The sequence below is a fragment of the Paramisgurnus dabryanus genome, chromosome 11 (assembly GCF_030506205.2).
Source record: "Paramisgurnus dabryanus chromosome 11, PD_genome_1.1, whole genome shotgun sequence".
NCBI lineage: Eukaryota > Metazoa > Chordata > Actinopteri > Cypriniformes > Cobitidae > Paramisgurnus > Paramisgurnus dabryanus.
The window spans coordinates 6,549,270-6,569,768 of record NC_133347.1 but is presented as its reverse complement, the minus strand read 5'-3'; the positions used below and the strand labels follow the sequence as shown (position 1 = coordinate 6,569,768).

The following is a 20,499-nucleotide window of genomic DNA, read 5'->3' as shown; positions in this document are numbered from 1 at the left end:
GACGAATGCAATAAAATAAGTATGGAAGGTGGATAGAACAGATGAGAGCGGAGCCCAGGTGGTCTGTCTTCCACTGAAAAGCCTTCTGATGGGATGCCGCTCCTGTTTCTCCTTGCAAATGTGCTCTTTTTAATCTTATTCTATTGCCATGTTTTTATTTCGTTCCAAGGTTCTTCAAAGTGATTGTTCATTTATTTCAAGTTGTAGTGGTCTCGTCTGCTCTGGGTGCTTGTAGAGCAATGTTCTGTCCAAGGTTGAAGGACAAGAAGAAAGGCACAAACATCTGCCACGAATGTCCTGCATTTACAGCTTGTGTCTAAAATCTCTCCCTATTTACTATATAGTGCAAAGGTAATTTATTTCATAAACTGTATAATGGTTCAGTGCTCTTAAAACGGTTGTGTCTTGTGTTGTCCCTTTTATTTATTTGAACACAAAATTAACACAAAATTGCACATAGGGGCAGTTTCCCGGACAAGGATTATCCTACACTGTAAAAAAATTCTGTAGAAATTACAGTGTTATTGCAGCTGGGTTGCTGGTAACTTACCGTGTATTTAAATTTATGTTATTTACTGGCAACATTTTGTTCAAAGTTAAATGAACATTAAACATTTACAAGTCTTTGTCTTTACAGAGTAAAACTAAAACAACAGCATCAAGCAAAACATTCTGGGAAACAAAATTTGAAGCAAAAAAACAGAAAAAGGTTGATGATGATTTCTGGTTCCCAGAATGCTTTGCATGAGGCTGTTATTGTATAGTTTTATTCTGTAAAGATAAAGACTTGTTAGCCTCTTATGGAACGGCTGAAATTCCACAAGGGGGCGCATTTGTTCCTCAGACGTTGCACAATAAACATGACATCCGAATATATTCATTATAAATCATGAATGAAAAGTGAGATTCGAACGAATGTCTGTTAGAGAACTTATTGTATACACTATTTATATCGTAATTCGGTCAGAAACGTCAAGATTGTGAGATGAACAAATCGTTTTGGATTAAAAGGCTTGAATATTCCATTTCCTTGGACTTTTGGGGATTTATGAACAATTTGTTTTGGACAATTTCACCGAAGCGGATAAAGGAAAGATTTTGAAGGTAAGTAAATATCCTAAATCGGCGCCGCCCGGTTCAGGTAACTAACAACTAGATTACAGTTTTATGACTGCTAAAAATCATATTATGCTTTCTGTGTGCGCTTAATGGAATCCCGAAAGTCTAAGCTTTACAACGATGTGCCGCATGACCGTATATTTTGTAGATTTAATGCTTCAAAGTTACAATGACGTAATGCAGCCTCACGTGCAAGGGAGGGGGTGTGCCGTGTACGGCACAGTGTTCCTTATCAGGTTAATATTAAAAATTTATTTAACTTTGAACAAACTCTTGCCAGTAAATAACATAAATTTAAATCTACCGTAAATTACCGTCAACCCAGCTGAAATAACATTGTAATTTCTACGGAATTTTTTTACAGTGTAGTCCCAAACTAAAATGCATCTTTGTGCTGCTTTAATTTCACAGTCCTTCCAAAAAAAGTTTTTTTGTGATTGTTGTGGGCAAAAATCCTTGATCTTACAGCATGTTTTCTTGCAAAATTTGTGGGAACTTTTGCAGCTTTTCAGTGATGTTCACATCACATAATCACATCACTTCATAACGTTCTCATGGCAACAGGGGACATGGCTGCGCTTATGTGAGGTAAATTCAACATTTTTCAACTTTCTGCTAAGATATATGTGATTTTTGCTACGAAAATGCGGGAATTATGAAATCATGCAAGCCCGCATATTTTGCTCACGGAAATCTGCAATTTATGCTGCAAAAGTGCGACGTATTTGAAAAAATTCGTCCCCTGCGTGAATATGCGGACTTTTGCTGATTATGCGTTAAATCATGCAATCGCATAATCATGTTTTTCTGGAGGGACTGATTTCAAAACGTACTACTGACACATTTTAACATATAACAGTGCCATTGTTTTGTCTCAAGATGCACACCAGTATAGTTTTTTGTAAGTTTTTTTTATAATATCTTCTTAAATGTCCTTAAATAATTAAGGCCTAGTCCTGTATTAACTCTTTCCCTACCAGCTTTAAAAAAAATTGCCAGCCAGCACCTTCATTTTTTATGATTTTCACAAAAGTTTAATGCCTTCCAGAAAATGTTCTTCTTTAAATATATAAACATAAAATATATCAAATAAAAGAACCGACCCTCTGCTTTTAAACAACAACAACAAACAACGTTTCATCCTACCTTCATTAGTTTCTCTTTATCACCTCTCAAATATGGGTAGGTTAATTCAATTCAATTCAATTTTATTTATATAGCGCTTTTCACAATAGTTAATTGTTTCAAAGCAGATTTACATTAATAGATGTATGAGAAGCATAGAAAAACGAGCATAGTAATAATGTAACGTATACAGTAAAGTAATAAGTTAAGCCAAAGGTGGCGGACTCTCCAGGGGATGAAAAAAAACCCTAGGAGAAAAACCCTCCTGGCTAGTCCAGGGGGAAAACTCCTAGGAGGGAAAAAAACCCTGAGAGAGATACATATATATTAGTGATGCACCGATGTATCGGCCGCCGATATTTATCGGCCGATTTTTGATTAATTTGAAACCATCGGCATATCGGCAATAGCACGAGAAAGGCCGATACCGATTGTTTATTAATTAACTGCATAAAGAAATCCATTATATGTTAAAAAAAATGAGTTAATGTTGTTAATGAAAGAAAGCTGAATAGCAAAAACCTCCTTTACAGGTTGTCATGTTGTCTTTTTATATTTGTTTTAGCTTAATTTGTGCCTCTCTTATTATGCTGGTCACTTGAATGTTAATTAGATCAAATCCATGTTCAGTAAAAATTATTTGATGCAGAAATAAACTAGCTAATAGACCAACTGTATAGTATTGTATACCAGTGTTTAATATCGGTATCAGCATCGGTACCGGCCAGAAGTTGTCTGTTTAAATCGGTATCGGCATCGGCCCAAAAAAATCCTATCGGTGAATCCCTAATATATATTTAACTAGGTTAACTAGGTTTCTTCAAAAATTCAAAATTTTGAGATAAAAGCTGAGAAATTTGCATTTTTGTGGAGAAGTTTTGATAGAGATCAGATTCAGAGCAATTATCAAAACATACACGAAGTTCTTACTGTTTGCCCTAATGCCGAGTTCAGACTGCATGATTTTCAAACTAGTCGGGTCATAGATGTTTTTATTATATGGGATAGCGTTCAGTCGCTGCTGTTTTCAGACTGCATGATGGATTGGCGACAGGGGGTTTTACACTGCATGACTTTACCATAGGAAAAATCGCTGACAACTTTGTCCTGGTCCTCAAACTACGTCTCACAACCAAACGCATGCGAGAAGTGATGCCAAGGAAACAATGCGAGGTCACGCGTGTTTTCACGTGAGACTGGGATTTTTATTAAAAATGGTAGCCCGCAAGAAGCTTACCATACAACTTGCATGTGCGCTCATTTGCAGCAGAAAGAAGAAATAAAGATTATGAAGGAGGAGGAAATGTTCGTGGAGACTCCTCCAGCTGCCCTGTATGTTGCTCTCTCATTAGCCATGTTTCCATCACCTGATTTTATGCGCATTTTGAAGTATCACACAGGAAACGAGTTTGATGTTATCGCATCGAAAACAAATGACAACGTGATGAAAAAGATGATAAATTAGTCAAGATCAAGATCAAAATGTGTTTTTAGTGGGTTAAAATATACTCAAACAAAATATAACAAACAATCAGAGAAAACGTGACTTTATTGCTGCTTTCTGATCTGATGTTAACTTATTTAAATGTAGATTATTCACCTCTTTCTCATACAGTGAGTGCAGTATGTTGCATGCACCATATAGCAATGGATCTTAAAACTGTGCTTTGTGGAAAAGGTTTTTCGAAATACCACCTATATACCCTTTAACCCCCAGCTTTCACATAATGTCAGTACAAGTAAAAGCTTCTACAAATGTCAAACTACTCCCATCTATGGCGTTTTGCCATTCTTTCTTGTCCTAAGCAAATTGAAGTTACTGTAGGTGCTTTTGATAAATCTGCTTTAAGACAACTCAGTCTGTCCTAAACCCGACTGGGCCATCGGTCTGAATTGTAGATCTTTAATGGCGCAGTGCTGTTTCTCGGATGGGAGAGGATGTTGAACGGGGCAAGGTGAAGAGAGACTTTGGCTCCTCTGTCAAACGTCAGTGTCCTGATGAATTTGCCGTTTCTAAAAGGAGCGGCGCATGAATTATGCAGCGCAACCTTCATGCAAGTTTGCTTTTATGTTCTTTTTTCTCCGATAGCGTTCTGGTCTCGCATGCTCAAATGAGTGAACCGACTAAAGAAAATAATGCTGTCCAGCTTTTAAATGCATTTTAAATGTTTACCGTGTAAATAAATCATATGGTGATGAATAATTACCATGGTAATTGGCCCAGATTTGATGTCCTAAGTAATATGTAAGCAACCGGATGCCCGGCCCTGACGCTAAATATTTCATAGCCATAAGATAAAACAAATAGTGGCCTAAAGAACCTTTAAAATAATCGAATCAAGAAACAAGACGTTCTATTGATCCATTTTTAACAATTAGTCTGTTGTAATCATTCATACATTGACATTAATGAACCGGCATGAGTTGTAGTACAGAGATCCTCGAAATGATTCATCATTTTTAAATGGCATATTAAACTGTGCTGTGATAATTGAGGCCCAGAGGAGAGTCTGTTTTCATCCTCTGCATTTATCACAATATTAATCCCGTAAACAGAATTACACAGCATTTAGTCATATTATCTGGATAAAAGTGATTGCGCTCTGCTTGAACCCTCTCCCACCTGCCATGCAGACAGCCGTTATGCAACATAATGTGATAAATACATCTAGGTATTTTTTTGAGGATGTCACTGTTTTAAACAAAACTATTTAAAGGGGACATTTCGCAAGACTTTTTTAATATGTCAAATAAATCTTTAGTGTCTGCAGAGTACGTATTAGGGTGCTCCTTATTTTTCAACTTTTAAAAGTTCATGCTCTCACACCACACCAATATTTGTGAATAAATAAAAAAATTGGGTGTTTTTTTTCAATATTAATTAATATTTAGAGGTTGCTCAGGACCTTTGAAGTTTAACACATTCGCGTATTATGTGATACTTTGTGCAATAGGATTTATGCCCAGCTGCACTACTTCCTGAACTTCAGCCAGCTCCTTGTTTCCTGTCTGTCATTATTGGACAAACTGATTAATCCAGGTGTGCCTGACCTCAGTAGTCACAAACAAACTGATTAATCCAGGTGTGCCTGACCTCAGTAGTCACAACAACAATAATCAGACACACCTGGATTAATCAGTTTGTCCAATAATGGAAGACAGGAAACAAGGAGCTGGCTGAAGTTCAGGAAGTGGTGCAGCTGGGCATAAAGCCTATTAAAACTGCACCTGTTTTAGTTGTGATATGTCTTTCAAAGCAAGAAAGTTTCAATGTGAATGAAGCACAATAGACAATATACACAGTTTTTGCAAAAATGTGATTTCGGAAATATTCAAAGGCTTTTAGCAACCTCTAGATCTTGTAGGAAATTTTGCACAGTGTTTTTTATATCCTAACACATTTAGGGGGTGAAAGTTGAACATTTAAAAAAATTTACCCATTATAAGGACCACCCTAGTACGTATGTGAAGTTTTAGCTTAAAATACCATATAGATAATTTATTATAGCATGATAAAATTGTAACTTGTTGTTAGGTGTGAGCAAAAATGTGCCGTTTTGTGTGTGTCCATTAAAATGAAAATTAGCTGATATATGTCAGTGCAGTGTTTCGATAGTGCAGATTAAGGAGCGATATTATAAGAAGACCCCCTTCTGACATCACAAGGGGAGCCAAATTTCAAATTTTTTAGGTTGATAGAAGCACTGGGGACCCAATTATAGCACTTAAACATTGAAAAACATCTTAAGTCACTTAAGATATTTTCTGTAGCTCAACCAGTGGAGCACCAAGACCATGGGTTTGATTCGGATGTCCAGAATAAAATGTAAAGTTTTCATTATTTTGGTTAGGACTGTGCACAGTTATGACAAAAATCACAATTGTCGATTATTCACCTTGATGTTGTAATAGCAGTTATTATTTTCGATCAACAGATTTTACATTTACGTTTTGAAATGTGTAATAGCGTTCTCTGAAGCAGATGCATGGTAAATTCTAAACATCCAAAACTAAATAATATTATGTAAATCACAAACAAATATGAGAGTTATATTGGTAGTAAAAAAAAAAACAAATGGCTGGACACATCAACTTATCAATTTTAAAATCTCTGATTCACCATATTACTGAAATTCACAGAAATGAGCACAAATGGACAGCTGTAATTGATGCATATGGCGATTATGTAATTGTTTCACCTTTAATTGTAATTCTGATTAGTTTTTCGATTAATTGTGCAGACCTCATTTGGGTTTTAGCATGGTTGTTGGTTGGTGCTCCGTTATGTTTTTGTGTGATAAGATATGATCCAATCCCTTCCTAAAGCTACACTCTCTAAAGAAATGATCCCTATAGATATAGGTCCTAACATGTACCATTTATGTACAAATGTGTATGCATTTTGTACCAGTATGTACCTTTGAGGTACTAAAATGCACTCTTTGGTATCAATATGTACCTCTGAGGTACTAATATTACCTTTTTGGGAGCAAAGGTGTACCTTTTAAAAGGGTACTGCCGCCCCTGTGACAACTAAGGACCGGTCTTTGACCATTTTTTTTCTGCCAGTGTCGACAATGTTTTCCAAAGGATTTACTTAGATCGCTGAATTCTAACCAACATGAAATGTGCATGGTTCATTGATGGATGTTATTCAAAGGAAACAAACCTGTCCTATGTAACTGTATACACATGGACATAGACATGATGGCGGTCATAGCTGACAGCTGAAGGTGACCTGCTGATATGATCGTGATGACTGTCATCAGCTGAGCTAAAGATGGAGTTTCTCTTGCATTGGAGAATGTAAGGCTGCTGCTCTACTGGGATCAATATTGAGTGCTGTTGTCATTTTACCGCTGCCTGTTTCCATCATTGAGAGGAGCCAGAACGACATCACTGCATTCTTCTTGTGTGGCTTGAAGTTTTATGTTAAGAAATCGGCAAATTATTTTTACATATGTAGTTTTGTAGTTCTTGGCAAATATTTTATTATTTTTATTATCAAATTGATATAGTTCTGGTTCTTGATTATGATATTACATCAGTATTACTGTGCCACTGCGTTCCTGTTAGTTGGCATCCACTTTGTTAAATTGTTGTTGAAGAGGACATTGCTTGACTGTGTTTATTTTATTATATCTTGCATGTATATGAAATATAAAAGCAATAAACTCAACAACCTGTGGTTTACACTGCATTTAAACAGCTAAGGCCGGCTGTGCCCCCCTCCGCATTTAACATTGCCCGTTAGCTGTTTAAAATTCACTGTAAATCACAGCTTTATGGTGCTTATTGCTTTCATTTATAATTCAGAATTTGGACGAATTATCAGCATGTGTGACCTTGGACTTCAAAACCAGTCATAAGTAGCACTAGCATATTCGTAGCAATAACCAACAATACATTGTATTTATTTATTAATCATTAGTAATATGTGTTACAGACTTCTCTTGGTTTTTAAAAGCGATTTTCTCAATAGTTAGATTTTTCTGCACCCTCAAATTCCAGATTTTCAAATAGTATCTCAGCCAAATATTTCAGCATTCAACAGGCCCGTGGTTTAACATGTATGTATACACCAATGTATAGCTTATTTATTCAAGGGGTGCCTAATGATTAGTCACGACTATTTGTTTGCAAAATAAACGTTTTTGTTTACATAATTATTATACACATCATATAGTACATCAACAAATATTTATGTATATTTAAATAAAAACACATGTATGTATAATTTAAGGGAAATATATTGATATAATAAATATTTATATTTATACATGATATAAATTATGTTAATATACAAATGTTTATACACATGCAAATATTTCTTAAATGTTTGCATGTGTGTGCATTTATATATACATAATTATTATACACATTGCACACACATTTAATATGTAAACTAAAACTTTTATTCTGCAAACGATTAGTCGAGACTAATCGTCAGGCAGCTCTATCCGCTTTCAAATGATATATAAATCTAAATTTCCAAAAATTGACCCTTATGACTGATTTTATGGTTCAGGGTCACATATCATGTAATTAATTAATTAAAAATGAATGTATTATATTATAAATTCCAGATGCATTTTAAGGGCAAGCAGGTTGTTAATTCTCCATCCTGAAGAAGATCGGTTTCATTCTTGTGCTGCATTGCAGCAACCGTATTCTGTAGAGCGTTATGAAAATTTTAGTCATAGCTGATCCCTGATTAGTGGAAAGCCAGTGTTGGTGTATCAGTATTCATCTCACCCTCACATGCAGTCACAAGAAAGGGCTATTTGATCACTTTGTATCATCCATCACGCTGGGGAAGCAATGTTACCTTGTTACATCAAGATGAACAAAGCACACGCACCTCCTTTTTAGTGGTCCTCCGACACCAGCTTCCCAGCATTCTCCTGGGTCTCTAAAGATGCCCTTTCTTGTGGCCGTATCGTTTTTTTGTGTAATCCACTGAAACTGTTTCATCATCCGGATGATAATCTGATGCATTACCATTCAATTCACACTACAGAGCGGGATTGTTAAACTGTTCTGCAGAACCCGGGTGTCCACTGAGCATTCATTAACTTTGCATTTAGATTACAAGGTTGATAGAAAAAAAAGAAAAGCAACATGACTTATGCGTGCCAGTAAGTGTTATGTTCATTATGCACGAATTCATCAAACAGGTTTCTGATTAACAAATTAAAAGCACAGGTATTTTAGGTGGTAAATGTTTTTAAATTGGTGTCATTACGTTTTATAAATTGTAATGAAGAGTGTTGCAAGTCTAAACCAAAGTCTTATCCTATCTGTGTTTTTGATTTAACTATGACTCCTTTTGTTAATAGCTTGGTTCACACTGCTGTGCTCGATTTTTGGAATTTATTGGAAACTTGTTTATGGTGATCTTTTGATTGACAGGTGTTTGTAATAGAGTAAACACAGTGTTGGGGGAATTTTCTTGCTCTTTAATTATATAAATTTTTAGCAACCTCAATATTTGTGTTATAAAGTTACGTTTTTCTTGGTCATAATCACTAGAATCTTTTGGAAGGAAAGCCATAGACTTGGAAAATAATTATTATTAATATTGTATATTATTATAGGTAGACATCTGACATCTAAATAAAATGTAATTGAATAAATATTAATTTTATAAATTTTAATTAGTCATTATTATATTTATCTTGTTTTTCTGTTCAAGGTTTAACAAAGCACCTCCTAATTTATATCACGTTGTTTATGAACCAAACATCATGTTAAATGACAGTGATTATATACAGATAATCAAATTAATGGACATTAATGTGCAAGAAGTGTTCAGTACGTTAATATAAGCCGTGCTATAACTTATGCTCCATTTATAGACACAATCAGAGCTGTACAATTTTTTTATGTGATGCTGAAAATGATGGGGTAGTTTGTATGGAGATTGGCTAAGTTTTATTCTAGATCTTATGAATTGTGATGCATTGAGAGATAATACAACATGTCTTGTCTTGTAACCAACCAACACTTCACAGCAGTGCCATTGGAGATATAATTGCTAACCCCATTTGGTTATATCCATTCTTATGCCAATAACTTACCAATGCCAGTAGTAAATAATATTTGCTTGGCTGAGGTGTCTATTGCCTAGAAAAGAGAGTTTTGTTCATGTAAAGTATAATTATTGCAATAATTCACTATGATTTATGATGAAAATGTTGCTTTATATTGTTCAAGAAAGATTATTTTTGAGTGTGTTCATTTGCTGGTGGAAATTTTGTTTATATTCGACCAGTTGTTCAAGTAATAACTGTAAATGTGCTTTTCGGTTAAGCATGTTAAGGCATGCGTCGAAATTAATATTGCTTTTACAACTTTAGCAACACACTTACATTCAAATTATTTCTGGTCTTACTGGGCGTTCACACCAGACGCGGTAGAGGCGGCAAGCGCGGGTGATTTACATGTTAAGTCAATGCAAAGACACGATAAGGCATCCTGCACTGTAAAACCTAAAAGTTAACTTTACTCAAACCATTTAAGTAAATCAGTTGCATTAGTTTTAAAACACATACATTTGAGTACTGTGAACTTAAAAAAATTGAGTCATATGCAGTTATGCACTTATATTTAAGTTCACACTACATAAATATAAGTGCATAATTGCACATGACTCAAGTTTACAGTACTTAAATGTATGTGTTTTAAAACTTAAATGGTCTAATGCAACCGGTTTACTTAAATGGTTTGAGTTAAGTTAACTGTTAGGTTTCACAGGGTGCGGCTTGGGAAACACGCAAGTTGAAAAATCTGAACTTCGGCGGATTTCCGCGCCGCGATCAGGACCTTGCTGTAGTAGTGACATGATTACAGGAAGTGAGCAGAGTCTCAGCGGAGTTGCAGAAGCCCCATCCATGACGTGAATTTTAGCGTGAATGTCTCAAATGACTAGAATTTCTTGCGCGAATGAAGCGAGTAAACTCAAAAAGTTCAAGCGTCCAACTACGCGCGATTAGCGCGTTTTTGCCGCCTCTACCGCGGCTGGTGTGAACACACCATTATAGTTTGTTTTGTATGTTAATGATAATAATGTATTAATGTTCTTGTTTATTTATTATGCTGGTAATATTTAATTTAGGGTATAAGCTTAGTGAATGCACAAGGGAAATAGTGAACAAACAGTGAGATATGTTGAACAATTTCTCTGTGCTTTTAAAGTGTTTCCTACTGGGAAAGAAAAGGCCGCTGTAGGAAAATCACTACAACGTGAAGCAGAAACTTAATCCATGTCGATCTTTCCAGCTGCATCTATGCTTGCGAGCGCGCCCTCCATTGCACCTGTCCGTGGATTACTCGGGTTCTCCGATACCACAAGTCTTTAAAAAAGAATAGCTCAGTTGGTCCAATAACTTTCAAATGACTTTTAAACAGATCCCTTTGCCAGCCACCCACCATCAGTTCTTTAATGAATTATTTTCCTCTTCTGCGTGCAGGGCCGGTCCCCAAAGTCTATTGATAGCTGATGGCAACGGAGATTTTCATTAAACCCTTATTAGCATTGACCCTACAATACATGTTGGGCGACTCGTCTTGGGGTCTGTTCTGCTGACTCAAGGGATGGCTGAAGGCTTTTGGCTCTCCGAGTTCAGTTTATTGATGTCTAACGAGGAAGTTGAGCAGCGCTGGCAGGGTTTTAAGTATTCATTTTCTTCTGAAACATTGAAGGTTATGTCAGATGTGGTACAGGAGAGCCGTTTGCTGAGGGTGGACGTAAATCGATGCGTTACGGCTTTAGCTTTAGGGTAAAGCTGTTATACAATATATGGTCATTTTTTAATTATCCCTATAGAAATTAAACCCCCTAAAACATACTTTTAACACACTGTTTAATTAGCATGCTAACGGTGTTAGCATTTTTGATATTGTTTTTCACCTGAATCCTATTAACATTTCTGCTTTCACATCTTAATGTTTTGTGTTTATTAAACATTCGGTGATGGAAATGCATTTAAAAAAAAATTAATGAAGTGACAAACTTATTTTACAGCTCACATCTAGTATATAAAATACACACAAGTAATATTTTTAAACCTAAAAAAGTACACTGATTTTTAAAAATCGTTTTTTTTGTGTAAAAAAATTTTATCTCTCTCTTTGTGTGGGAGATAAAGATAAAATAATAAAATCTATACATTATGTATTTCTTTAATAATGTTAAAAAAGGAAAAATAGATCAATAATTTACATGTTTGTCTAACTTGATAGGATTTTGTTCTGTAAAACCAATTATATTTGTGTGTAAACCATTTCAATGCAGAAAGAGAATTGGTCAAGATCGAACTTTAATGTGATGATACAAAACGTGACCATTACTTGCTGACACAGACCACCTCACCTGTTTATGCTACATCAATAATGTTGTTTCCAAAGTAACAATTATTTTTTATCAATACTGAGGCCCTGATGAATAGCCATTGATTTAGTATTGACCGTGACCATGACTCAAGAACGTCCTATGCATAAAGTGAAAGATCAGCAGCTGTTCTACTTTAGATACTCTTTCTTGTTCTAGATACGTGGATGATGTCATATCCCGAATTGGACGAATGTTTCCTGATTTGTCAATCGAGCTCTTCCGCCCCAACGGGACATCAGCAGTTCTCCTGGTAAGACTACACACACTGATTCAGGTTTTTTTTTGTGCTTTGTTTTTGTGGCAATTCCATGTGCTTGTGATGTCATACTGTAAATGTTTAGTGGCGTCACCCTGTACACGTAATGAATAACAATTATAATTATGTTATGTAGTTAAGTATTCGGTTTTTATTTGAGTACGGTACAAATTTTATGAAATAATATTTGTGTGACAAACAATTACTAAAATATTTTACACCCCTGATACCTCAGACTTATTTACCAGGAGTCTTTTCAGTTTTAACAATATTTAAAGGCGGGGTGCGCGATTTTTGAGAAAAACGCTTAAAAAAAAGGGAATCGGGCCTAGTACCAAAACACACTTTTAGCAAGTCAGCAGTAAGAGGCATGTCTACTAACCAAAATCGTTGCCTGGGTTGCGTCAATTCTGTTATTGTCAAACTTAGATTGAGTAACAGTGTTGTCATGTATGAGAAGGATAGCAAAAGTGTGTGTGTTTCTCTTGACATTAACAGAATTGACGGACTAATTCGGACAATAGGAAATCACAATTTTCAGCTATAAAAACTTTTTTTACCTGCAATTCATTGTCCTGGATTTACTTAATAATATAGTGCATAATTTTTGCATCCACTTTTTTAAGTAAGTTTTACTTGAAATTTTAAGCAATTGCATAAATTGCTTAAAATTCCATGTAATACTTACTTAAAAAAATGGATGCAAAAATAATGAACTATATTTTTCAGTAAATCCAGCCTTTATTTTTATCAGTGTAGTAACACTGCTGTAACATGCACGGAAGGCATTCTGTGTGAACAAGACGCAGAAACAATGCCGTAAGGGGCGTGCCGTAGTAAGGACTGAGTTGTCATCGCAACAAGAACTTCAGCTCTTTGACACAGGGATTTAAATACAGATCAACATTCCTGGCGAGAAATATCAGCAAACTGGACTGAAATCAGGGAGCTCGACACTATCCGCACTGAAGCTGAGATCATTCACCAGCATGAGTAAATCACACTCTCCTTATGATTTTATTGCGCGCTGTAAAAAAACCTGTCTTTACGGGATTTTAACTGTGTGAATGCACAGATTCTGGAAAATCATTGGCAGTGTGAATGTACCAAAATTCAAACGATCCATTTTCCGTGTATTTTCGGTAATCTCTGTTTGAAAATTGCTTATGATACACCTGTGAGCTGTGGTCGTTGGGATTGTATTTTCACAGCAATAGTATTTGGCCAATTTGCTTTTTTTATGTTAATTACTAGTTGCATATGGCTTTATGTAAGAAAATGATTGCTCTTGTGGGCCTTGATGATGGTGCTAAACAAGTCTTATTGTATATTAGGGAATTAACAAGAGGCAACAACAGTTTTTGGTTGACATAAAGACAAAAGTTTGACTTGTTCTCTCAAAAAAAAGCTGTATCCATAGGGCTGGGCAATTTGGGAAAAATTTATTTCTTTATTTATTTCAGACCGATTCACGACTCGATTTTCAATTTTTTTTACTAATTAAAGGACAAGTTCGGTATTTTACACTTAAAGCCGTGTTTTCAGATTGTTTATGATGAAATAGAACGGTTTTGACTGAAATTTTGATATACGCGGCTGCCCCGAGAATTTTCAGGTGTTTGTTTTTTCACCTCCCACCTCTACAATGGGTGTATAGGTGCACTAGATTAGAACAATCCTTTCTAAAATGCATTAAACTTTCATTTACAAAGACGTGAAACTCACCGAGTGGTCAGGGGTGTTCACTGATATGCTCACACAAAAATCGCTGCAAAATACGCATTCCGACAGGTTTTATCGTAGTTTTTGCCAACTCCATTGACTTGTATTAGATGTACTGTGAGGCACGGTATTACTCCGCGCCGGAACCTTGTTTGTATTCTTGCAATTGGCAAAGGTGGATTATCGCCACCAACTGGGCTGGAGTGTCTATTATTCAAGCTCTCAACCGAAGAATATACGAGTGTGAGGCGTTATGAAAAATTGGTCTACAAGTTTACAACGAATGCTAAAACACCTGTTGGAAAGCATTGTTTGCAGCGATTTTTGTGAGTTTCACGTCTTTGTAAACGAAAGTTTAATGCATTTTAGGAAGGATTGTTCCAGTGCACCTATGCACCCATTGTAGAGGTGGGGGCTAATACAACAGAAACCAAAAATTCTCGGGCCAGCATCATATGTCCAAATTTCAGTCAAAACCGTTCTATTTCATCATAAACAATCTGAAAACAGGGCTTTAAGTGTATAATACCTAACTTGTCCTTTAACTTAAAATATAACTACAACAATACTGCAGTAACATTTCCAATTTATTTCCAATAACATTTATTTTATAAAATGCAAGAACATCTGGTTAAAGAAACTGAGGTTCCAATCCAAGTGCACTAAAGGTTGGTTATCAACATGGTAAAATATAAAATGATTTCACTTTAAATATCTATGCAGAAATAAAGCATTTTAAAAAAATATAATGGTAGCCTTAATGGGAAAGACCTAAAACCTACAGTATGTTCAGGCATTTTTAACATGTTTTGTTGTATTTAATTGTAGTTTAAGTACAGTCATAATTTCACATCACGTTAAACCAAAAATTCAACTATTATTTCTCTTTTAACTATTGTGGCATTCTCCTATGATTTGTTTAAAATTTTATTAGATTTTTCATTACTATTTTTGTCAATTTTTTGGATAATGTATTCTATGATTGACTTTTTTTTACCATTCTTTAAAATGACAAAGCGCAAACGCGGGAGGGAGATCGAAGAAGGATGCGCTCTCTATTACTTCTCCCACATCGTACACAGAACAAAAGCGGATAAACCAATATAGCCTAATTGTTTCATTTTCAATGCAGTATAGCCCTGCTTTGTAATCAGATGATGTCTGAACTGTTTCATTTTGACTGTAACAAACTTCCATTCAAAATCTCGATTCTCCAATTTAAATAAAATTAAAATTGCGTCATAATGAAATTTGAATTAATAAAAAAAACCCAGCCCTATGTCTCCAGCAGTGTGACTCAAACAAAGGTGATCCTCGATTACATTCAGAGGTGAAAGGTCTTTTGCCTTCTTGGTCTCTGAGGGTATGTGAGGTTGGCTTGTGACTTTTTGAAGATATACAGCTGGTAAAGACACACATCCATATCAGCTTATCAAATAAAAGGTTTGGTAATGTATAATATATAGCATCAAGATGTTTCATTAGGTAATTTCTGTATTTGTGACATATCAATATCAGTTTAATGTGCTCCTATTTATTACAGCTCCTATAAACACTTTATTTTTTCCTAGACACTGATTTATACCCTTGTGGTTTGATTTATTACTTTCTGAGATGATGTACCATTGATCAGGCCTGCACGTTTTCAACTAGGTCATTCACAACAGATACCCCCCAAACATGCACACGCCTCTGAGACTTCCTCTGACACTTCTCTACTGTCGTCATGTCTTTTGGCAACACTGACAGAGAGGAAAGATAGACTGAGGGTTTTGGCAGTCGAGCCAGGAAGACTACAAATGCCCCTTCCCCAGCAGTGGGAGTTCACTGGTTCACACCCACAGGGCACGCACTTCCAGATGGCCCAGTTGGCAGGCCGAAATGATCCATCACCGTGGGGGCTTATTCAGTTGCCAGGCCTTTTTCTGGACAAGCTCTTCCACAGCCCTCAACCAAGCTATTGACAGGACTGTCCTTCATCTCATTCTGATAGACACTTTGTGCCTGTTATGAAATTAGGGATCTTACCTTGTACGTATTGTGCTATGAAAAATTTCACGTAATTCCTCCTTTAGTGGACATTTTTATCATTTAATTGCTTTGCAGCACTTTGGTGTGTTGGTTATGGATGTTTCTTCAATTTGTGTGCTTCCCTCTTTTCCTATGGTGATACTTATGTCGGCGAACCGGAGGGAGGGTAAAATAACTGGTACACTTCTGCCTTTTCCAACAAGAGTCGGGTTTCTTCTCCACATCTGCCTCACTTTAAAAGCCAGTTTGTAAACTGGCACGTCTGTGCAGAGTGAGACGGCATTAATTGGGGCATAAGCCAGAAGAGGCGGCTCTCCACGGGCACATTCTGCCTAACAGTGTTGCCCGACCATAATTAGGGGATGTTAATTAGCATGGATAAAGCATCTTTCAAGGACCCTTTACCTGCTTTTCTCGGCCCTTTAATACCTATAGCTTAACCTCCGTGACAGTTATTAACTATATGCAGACTAGTGATGCACGGGTCAGGGTTTTTTACAACCTGCGTGTTCTGCTTTTATGAAATTATTTGGCCCATCACGCACCACTGTATCTATTTTACATAGACATACTAGGCATTGTAATGTACACTCACCTAAAGGATTATTAGGAACACCATACTAATACTGTGTTTGACCCCCTTTCGCCTTCAGAACTGCCTTAATTCTATGTGGCATTGATTCAAAAAGGTCCTGAAAGCATTCTTTACAAATGTTGGCCCATATTGATAGGATGGCACCTTGCAGTTGATGTAGATTTGTGGGATGAACATCCAGGGCACGAAGCTCCCGTTCCACCACATCCCAAAGATGCTCTATCGGGTTGAGATCTGGTGACTGTGGGGGCCATTTTAGTACAGTGAACACATTGTAATGTTCAAGAAACCAATTTAAAATGATTCGGGCTTTGTGACACGATGTATTATCCTGCTGGAAATAGCCATCAGAGGTTGGGTACATGGTGGTCATAAAGGGATGAACATGATCAGAAACAATGCTCAGGTAGGCCGTGGCATTTAAAGGATGCCCAATTGGCACTAAGGGCCCTAAAGTGTGCCAAGAAAACATCCCCCACACCATTACACCACCACCAGCAGCCTGCACAGTGGTAACAAGGCATGATGGATTCATGTTCTTATTCTGTTTATGCCAAATTCTGACTCTACCATATGAATGTCTCAACAGAAATCGAGACTCATCAGACCAGGCAAAATTTTTTCAGTCTTCAACTGTCTAATTTTGGTGAGCTTGTGCAAATTATAGCCTCTTTTTCCTATTTGTATTGGAGATGAGTGGTACCCGGTGGGGTCTTATGCTGTTATAGCCCATCCGCCTCAAGGTTGTGCGTGTTGTGGCTTCACAAATGCTTTGCTGCATACCTCGGTTTTAACGAGTGGTTATTTCAGTCAATGTTTCAATGTTGCATTACATAATTGCATTAAAGGCGCTCTAAGCGAATTGAAGCGTTTTAGACCATAAAACATTTTTTGTTACATACCGGAAACATCTCCTCACTATCTGCTTGCTGCCTGTCCGCTGATCAAACTGTAAAAAAACGCGATCTCTGTAGACAGCCCAGGCTTCACAAACGGCAATATCAACAAGTGGCCAAACCTAGCATCACAAAACAAAACAAAGTATTCCAGCCAATAAACGACAAAAAGGATTTGGGGGTGGGGGTTGGGCGCGTTCATGAAAGCACGGAAGGGAGGGGGAGGGGTTAGCTACGCTCCGTCTATTTGAAAACAGTTTCAAACGTCAACAATAACTAACGTCTCGCAGGTTCGCTTAGAGAGCCTTTAATGAGAAATTGAACAGGTGTTCCGAATAATCCTTTAGGTGAGTGTAAATGAAAACAGGCTTTATTTGTGCTTGGAAACAGCCATTAGATTATACTGCCTTTTTAACTGGCAACATCATGAACCATTGAAACCAGCATGGTCATATTAACTCGTTCGCTGCCATTGACAAGCTATCTATTCAATTAAGCGGAACCACTTCCCTGCCAATGATGAGTATTTCCGACTGTCCGCAATACTGCTACCATCCACCAGGTGGCAAGCAGCTGCATGTCCATGTATGTTTTGAGAATCGCTCTGAATCTGATCTCTAACAAAAGTCCTTCACAAAAATGGAATTATCTCAGCTTTTTGCTCAAAATTTTGTGTTTTTGAAGAAAGGTGATAAAAGAGAACTAATGAAGGTAGGATGAAACTTTTTTTTTGAAAGCAGAGGGTCTGTTCTTTCATTTGATATATTGTATGTTTATATATTTTAAGAAGAACATTTTCTGGAAGGCATTAAACTTTTGTGAAAATCATACAAAATGCTGGTACTGGCTGGCAATTTAAAAAAAAAAACGATGTTGGCGAAAGATTTAAAAATAAGATAGGAAAATTATAAACATTTTCAACATTTACAAAGCAGCGTTTGTTGCTATAATTATTTCTGAGAACCTGTTCCAAACATTTGATTTGGCAACTTGACCTTATTTTCTTTTAATGATGTAAATTCCCGACCTTAATTTTGGTTTGGGGACATCACGCAAGTTACGTTGTTACTAGGCCTACCTATTGTAACTTTATCAAAGAACCATAATAAAATATGCAAATTTATATTCCCAAATAGAGGCTATAGGGATTTGCACAGAACATACAAAAGATTTTTTTTAAGTTTATTTACCCGGCCCAACCCCGAGTTATAAGATGGCCCACGCATCACTAATGCAGACATATGACACTACTCTTTGCAATAAATAGTTTTAGGCGAACGGAGAGATGCTTTTTAGATCTAAAAACTGATTTTTTTTATGTAATGCCACAAACTGGTGCTCATCACTCCTGCAGCCGTCCGGATCAAAGCGAGTTACGACCGAGTAGCATCCCACGGGATACTTGCCTGATTTTCAGATGTATAGTGAATGTGGAAATAAACGTACATATAGGTGTTTGCCTGAAACCGTACACTGCATGTATTGACTTCAGTTAAATGTATTGAGTTTTGAACCCTCTGACCCAATGGTAGGGATTTAAATCTCTGGTTTCCTAAAAGGTATGCAGACTCGTCTCACACATATCCCTCTTCTGCATTAATGTTTATACTTTTGTTTAATTTCATGACTTACTTGAATGCTTGATTCTGATTGGTCAATCTTAGGAATATGCAGTACAAGATTTAGAAAAAGGATCGAAAATAGGAAATGTAACAAGCATGCTTCTCTTCCTGCTGGCTTTATCTTTCCACCCTGACAGAAATATACTGATTTCTTGTCTCTGGTTTTGTTCACCTCAGAGGTTCACGCTGGTGCAAAGTTAAACAATTTCTTGTTAATTGAATTTTGAAGTCACCTTGTACTACTATTGATTTACAAAAAAAAATATTTTTCATGCCTCAAGGTCGCTGCCACGCCAGTCCAAACCTCAGGGATGGATGGGCATACGGCAGTGTTCCGAGGGTGGAATATTGACGGTATTCCAGATTGACCTCTGAATGGTGGATTGTGCTGATGGGGACAGAACTGGCGTGATGTGGGGAGGTCAGATCAGGTCATATTCAGAGAGGTTGAACAGGGTATTGGAAAACACCCCTTTTTCCTCGTGTTGCTTGATGGTACATTTTCAAAGCGATTGAGATGGTCACTTCCTGCAACATCAGCAGTGGCATTTAGATTTCCAACATCGTCAAAGTAGTGCATAATTCTGTTTGTGTACCTCAAAATCTGATGAACTTACATTTTCCTAAAAACAGCACTACTTGGAGGGTATTGACAAGATGTAACACCCTGCTAGGTAGCCAGACTATGGACTGATGACAACTTTTTGCTGGTGTGAAACCATCCATTTTTAGACATCCAAGTCGAGACATTTTGACTCACAAGTAAAGTGACCAATCACTGTTTTATATTTTGTTTCAGTTTTTGGATTTGAAGTGGATGGCACATATTATGCAAAATACACTTTTACAATGTGTTTGGACATAAGTGTGTGTTGGCAATGGAGAAAATCCTCCCTCTCCATTTTTTTTAATCCCCATTAAACCAAACCAGTCTCATTAGACAACATGCTGTTTTGATTTTCAATGTGATGTCACACAAACAAAGCCCCGCCCACAGACACTGACTGATTTATTACTTTTACACAAAAGCTTTTATAAATGTGTTTGTTAGCACGTTGTATCATTAATGTGTCTAAAGATAATATTGTCTTATTGTCTATTTTTAACCGAATGCACTCACTCTCTGTTGGTAAGGAAGTGAGGAGTTGTAGCTCATTTGCATTTAAAGGTACACTCATCAAAAGTTTTGATGTCCAAAATAGGTCATTATTGTTATTCCTCTAGATCCTATGAGTTTT

The 20,499-nt window shown here is 36.6% G+C and overlaps 1 protein-coding gene across 1 annotated transcript in view; it reads left to right on the top strand.

The window, feature by feature from the left end:
* Positions 1–20,499, top strand: part of med27 (mediator complex subunit 27) — a 69,705-nt gene that overhangs the window by 27,371 nt on the left and 21,835 nt on the right. The window contains exon 4 of the mRNA XM_065248366.2: positions 12,296–12,389. Within this exon, the coding sequence (XP_065104438.1) occupies positions 12,296–12,389 (94 nt within the window). The remainder of the gene's footprint in view (positions 1–12,295; positions 12,390–20,499) is intronic.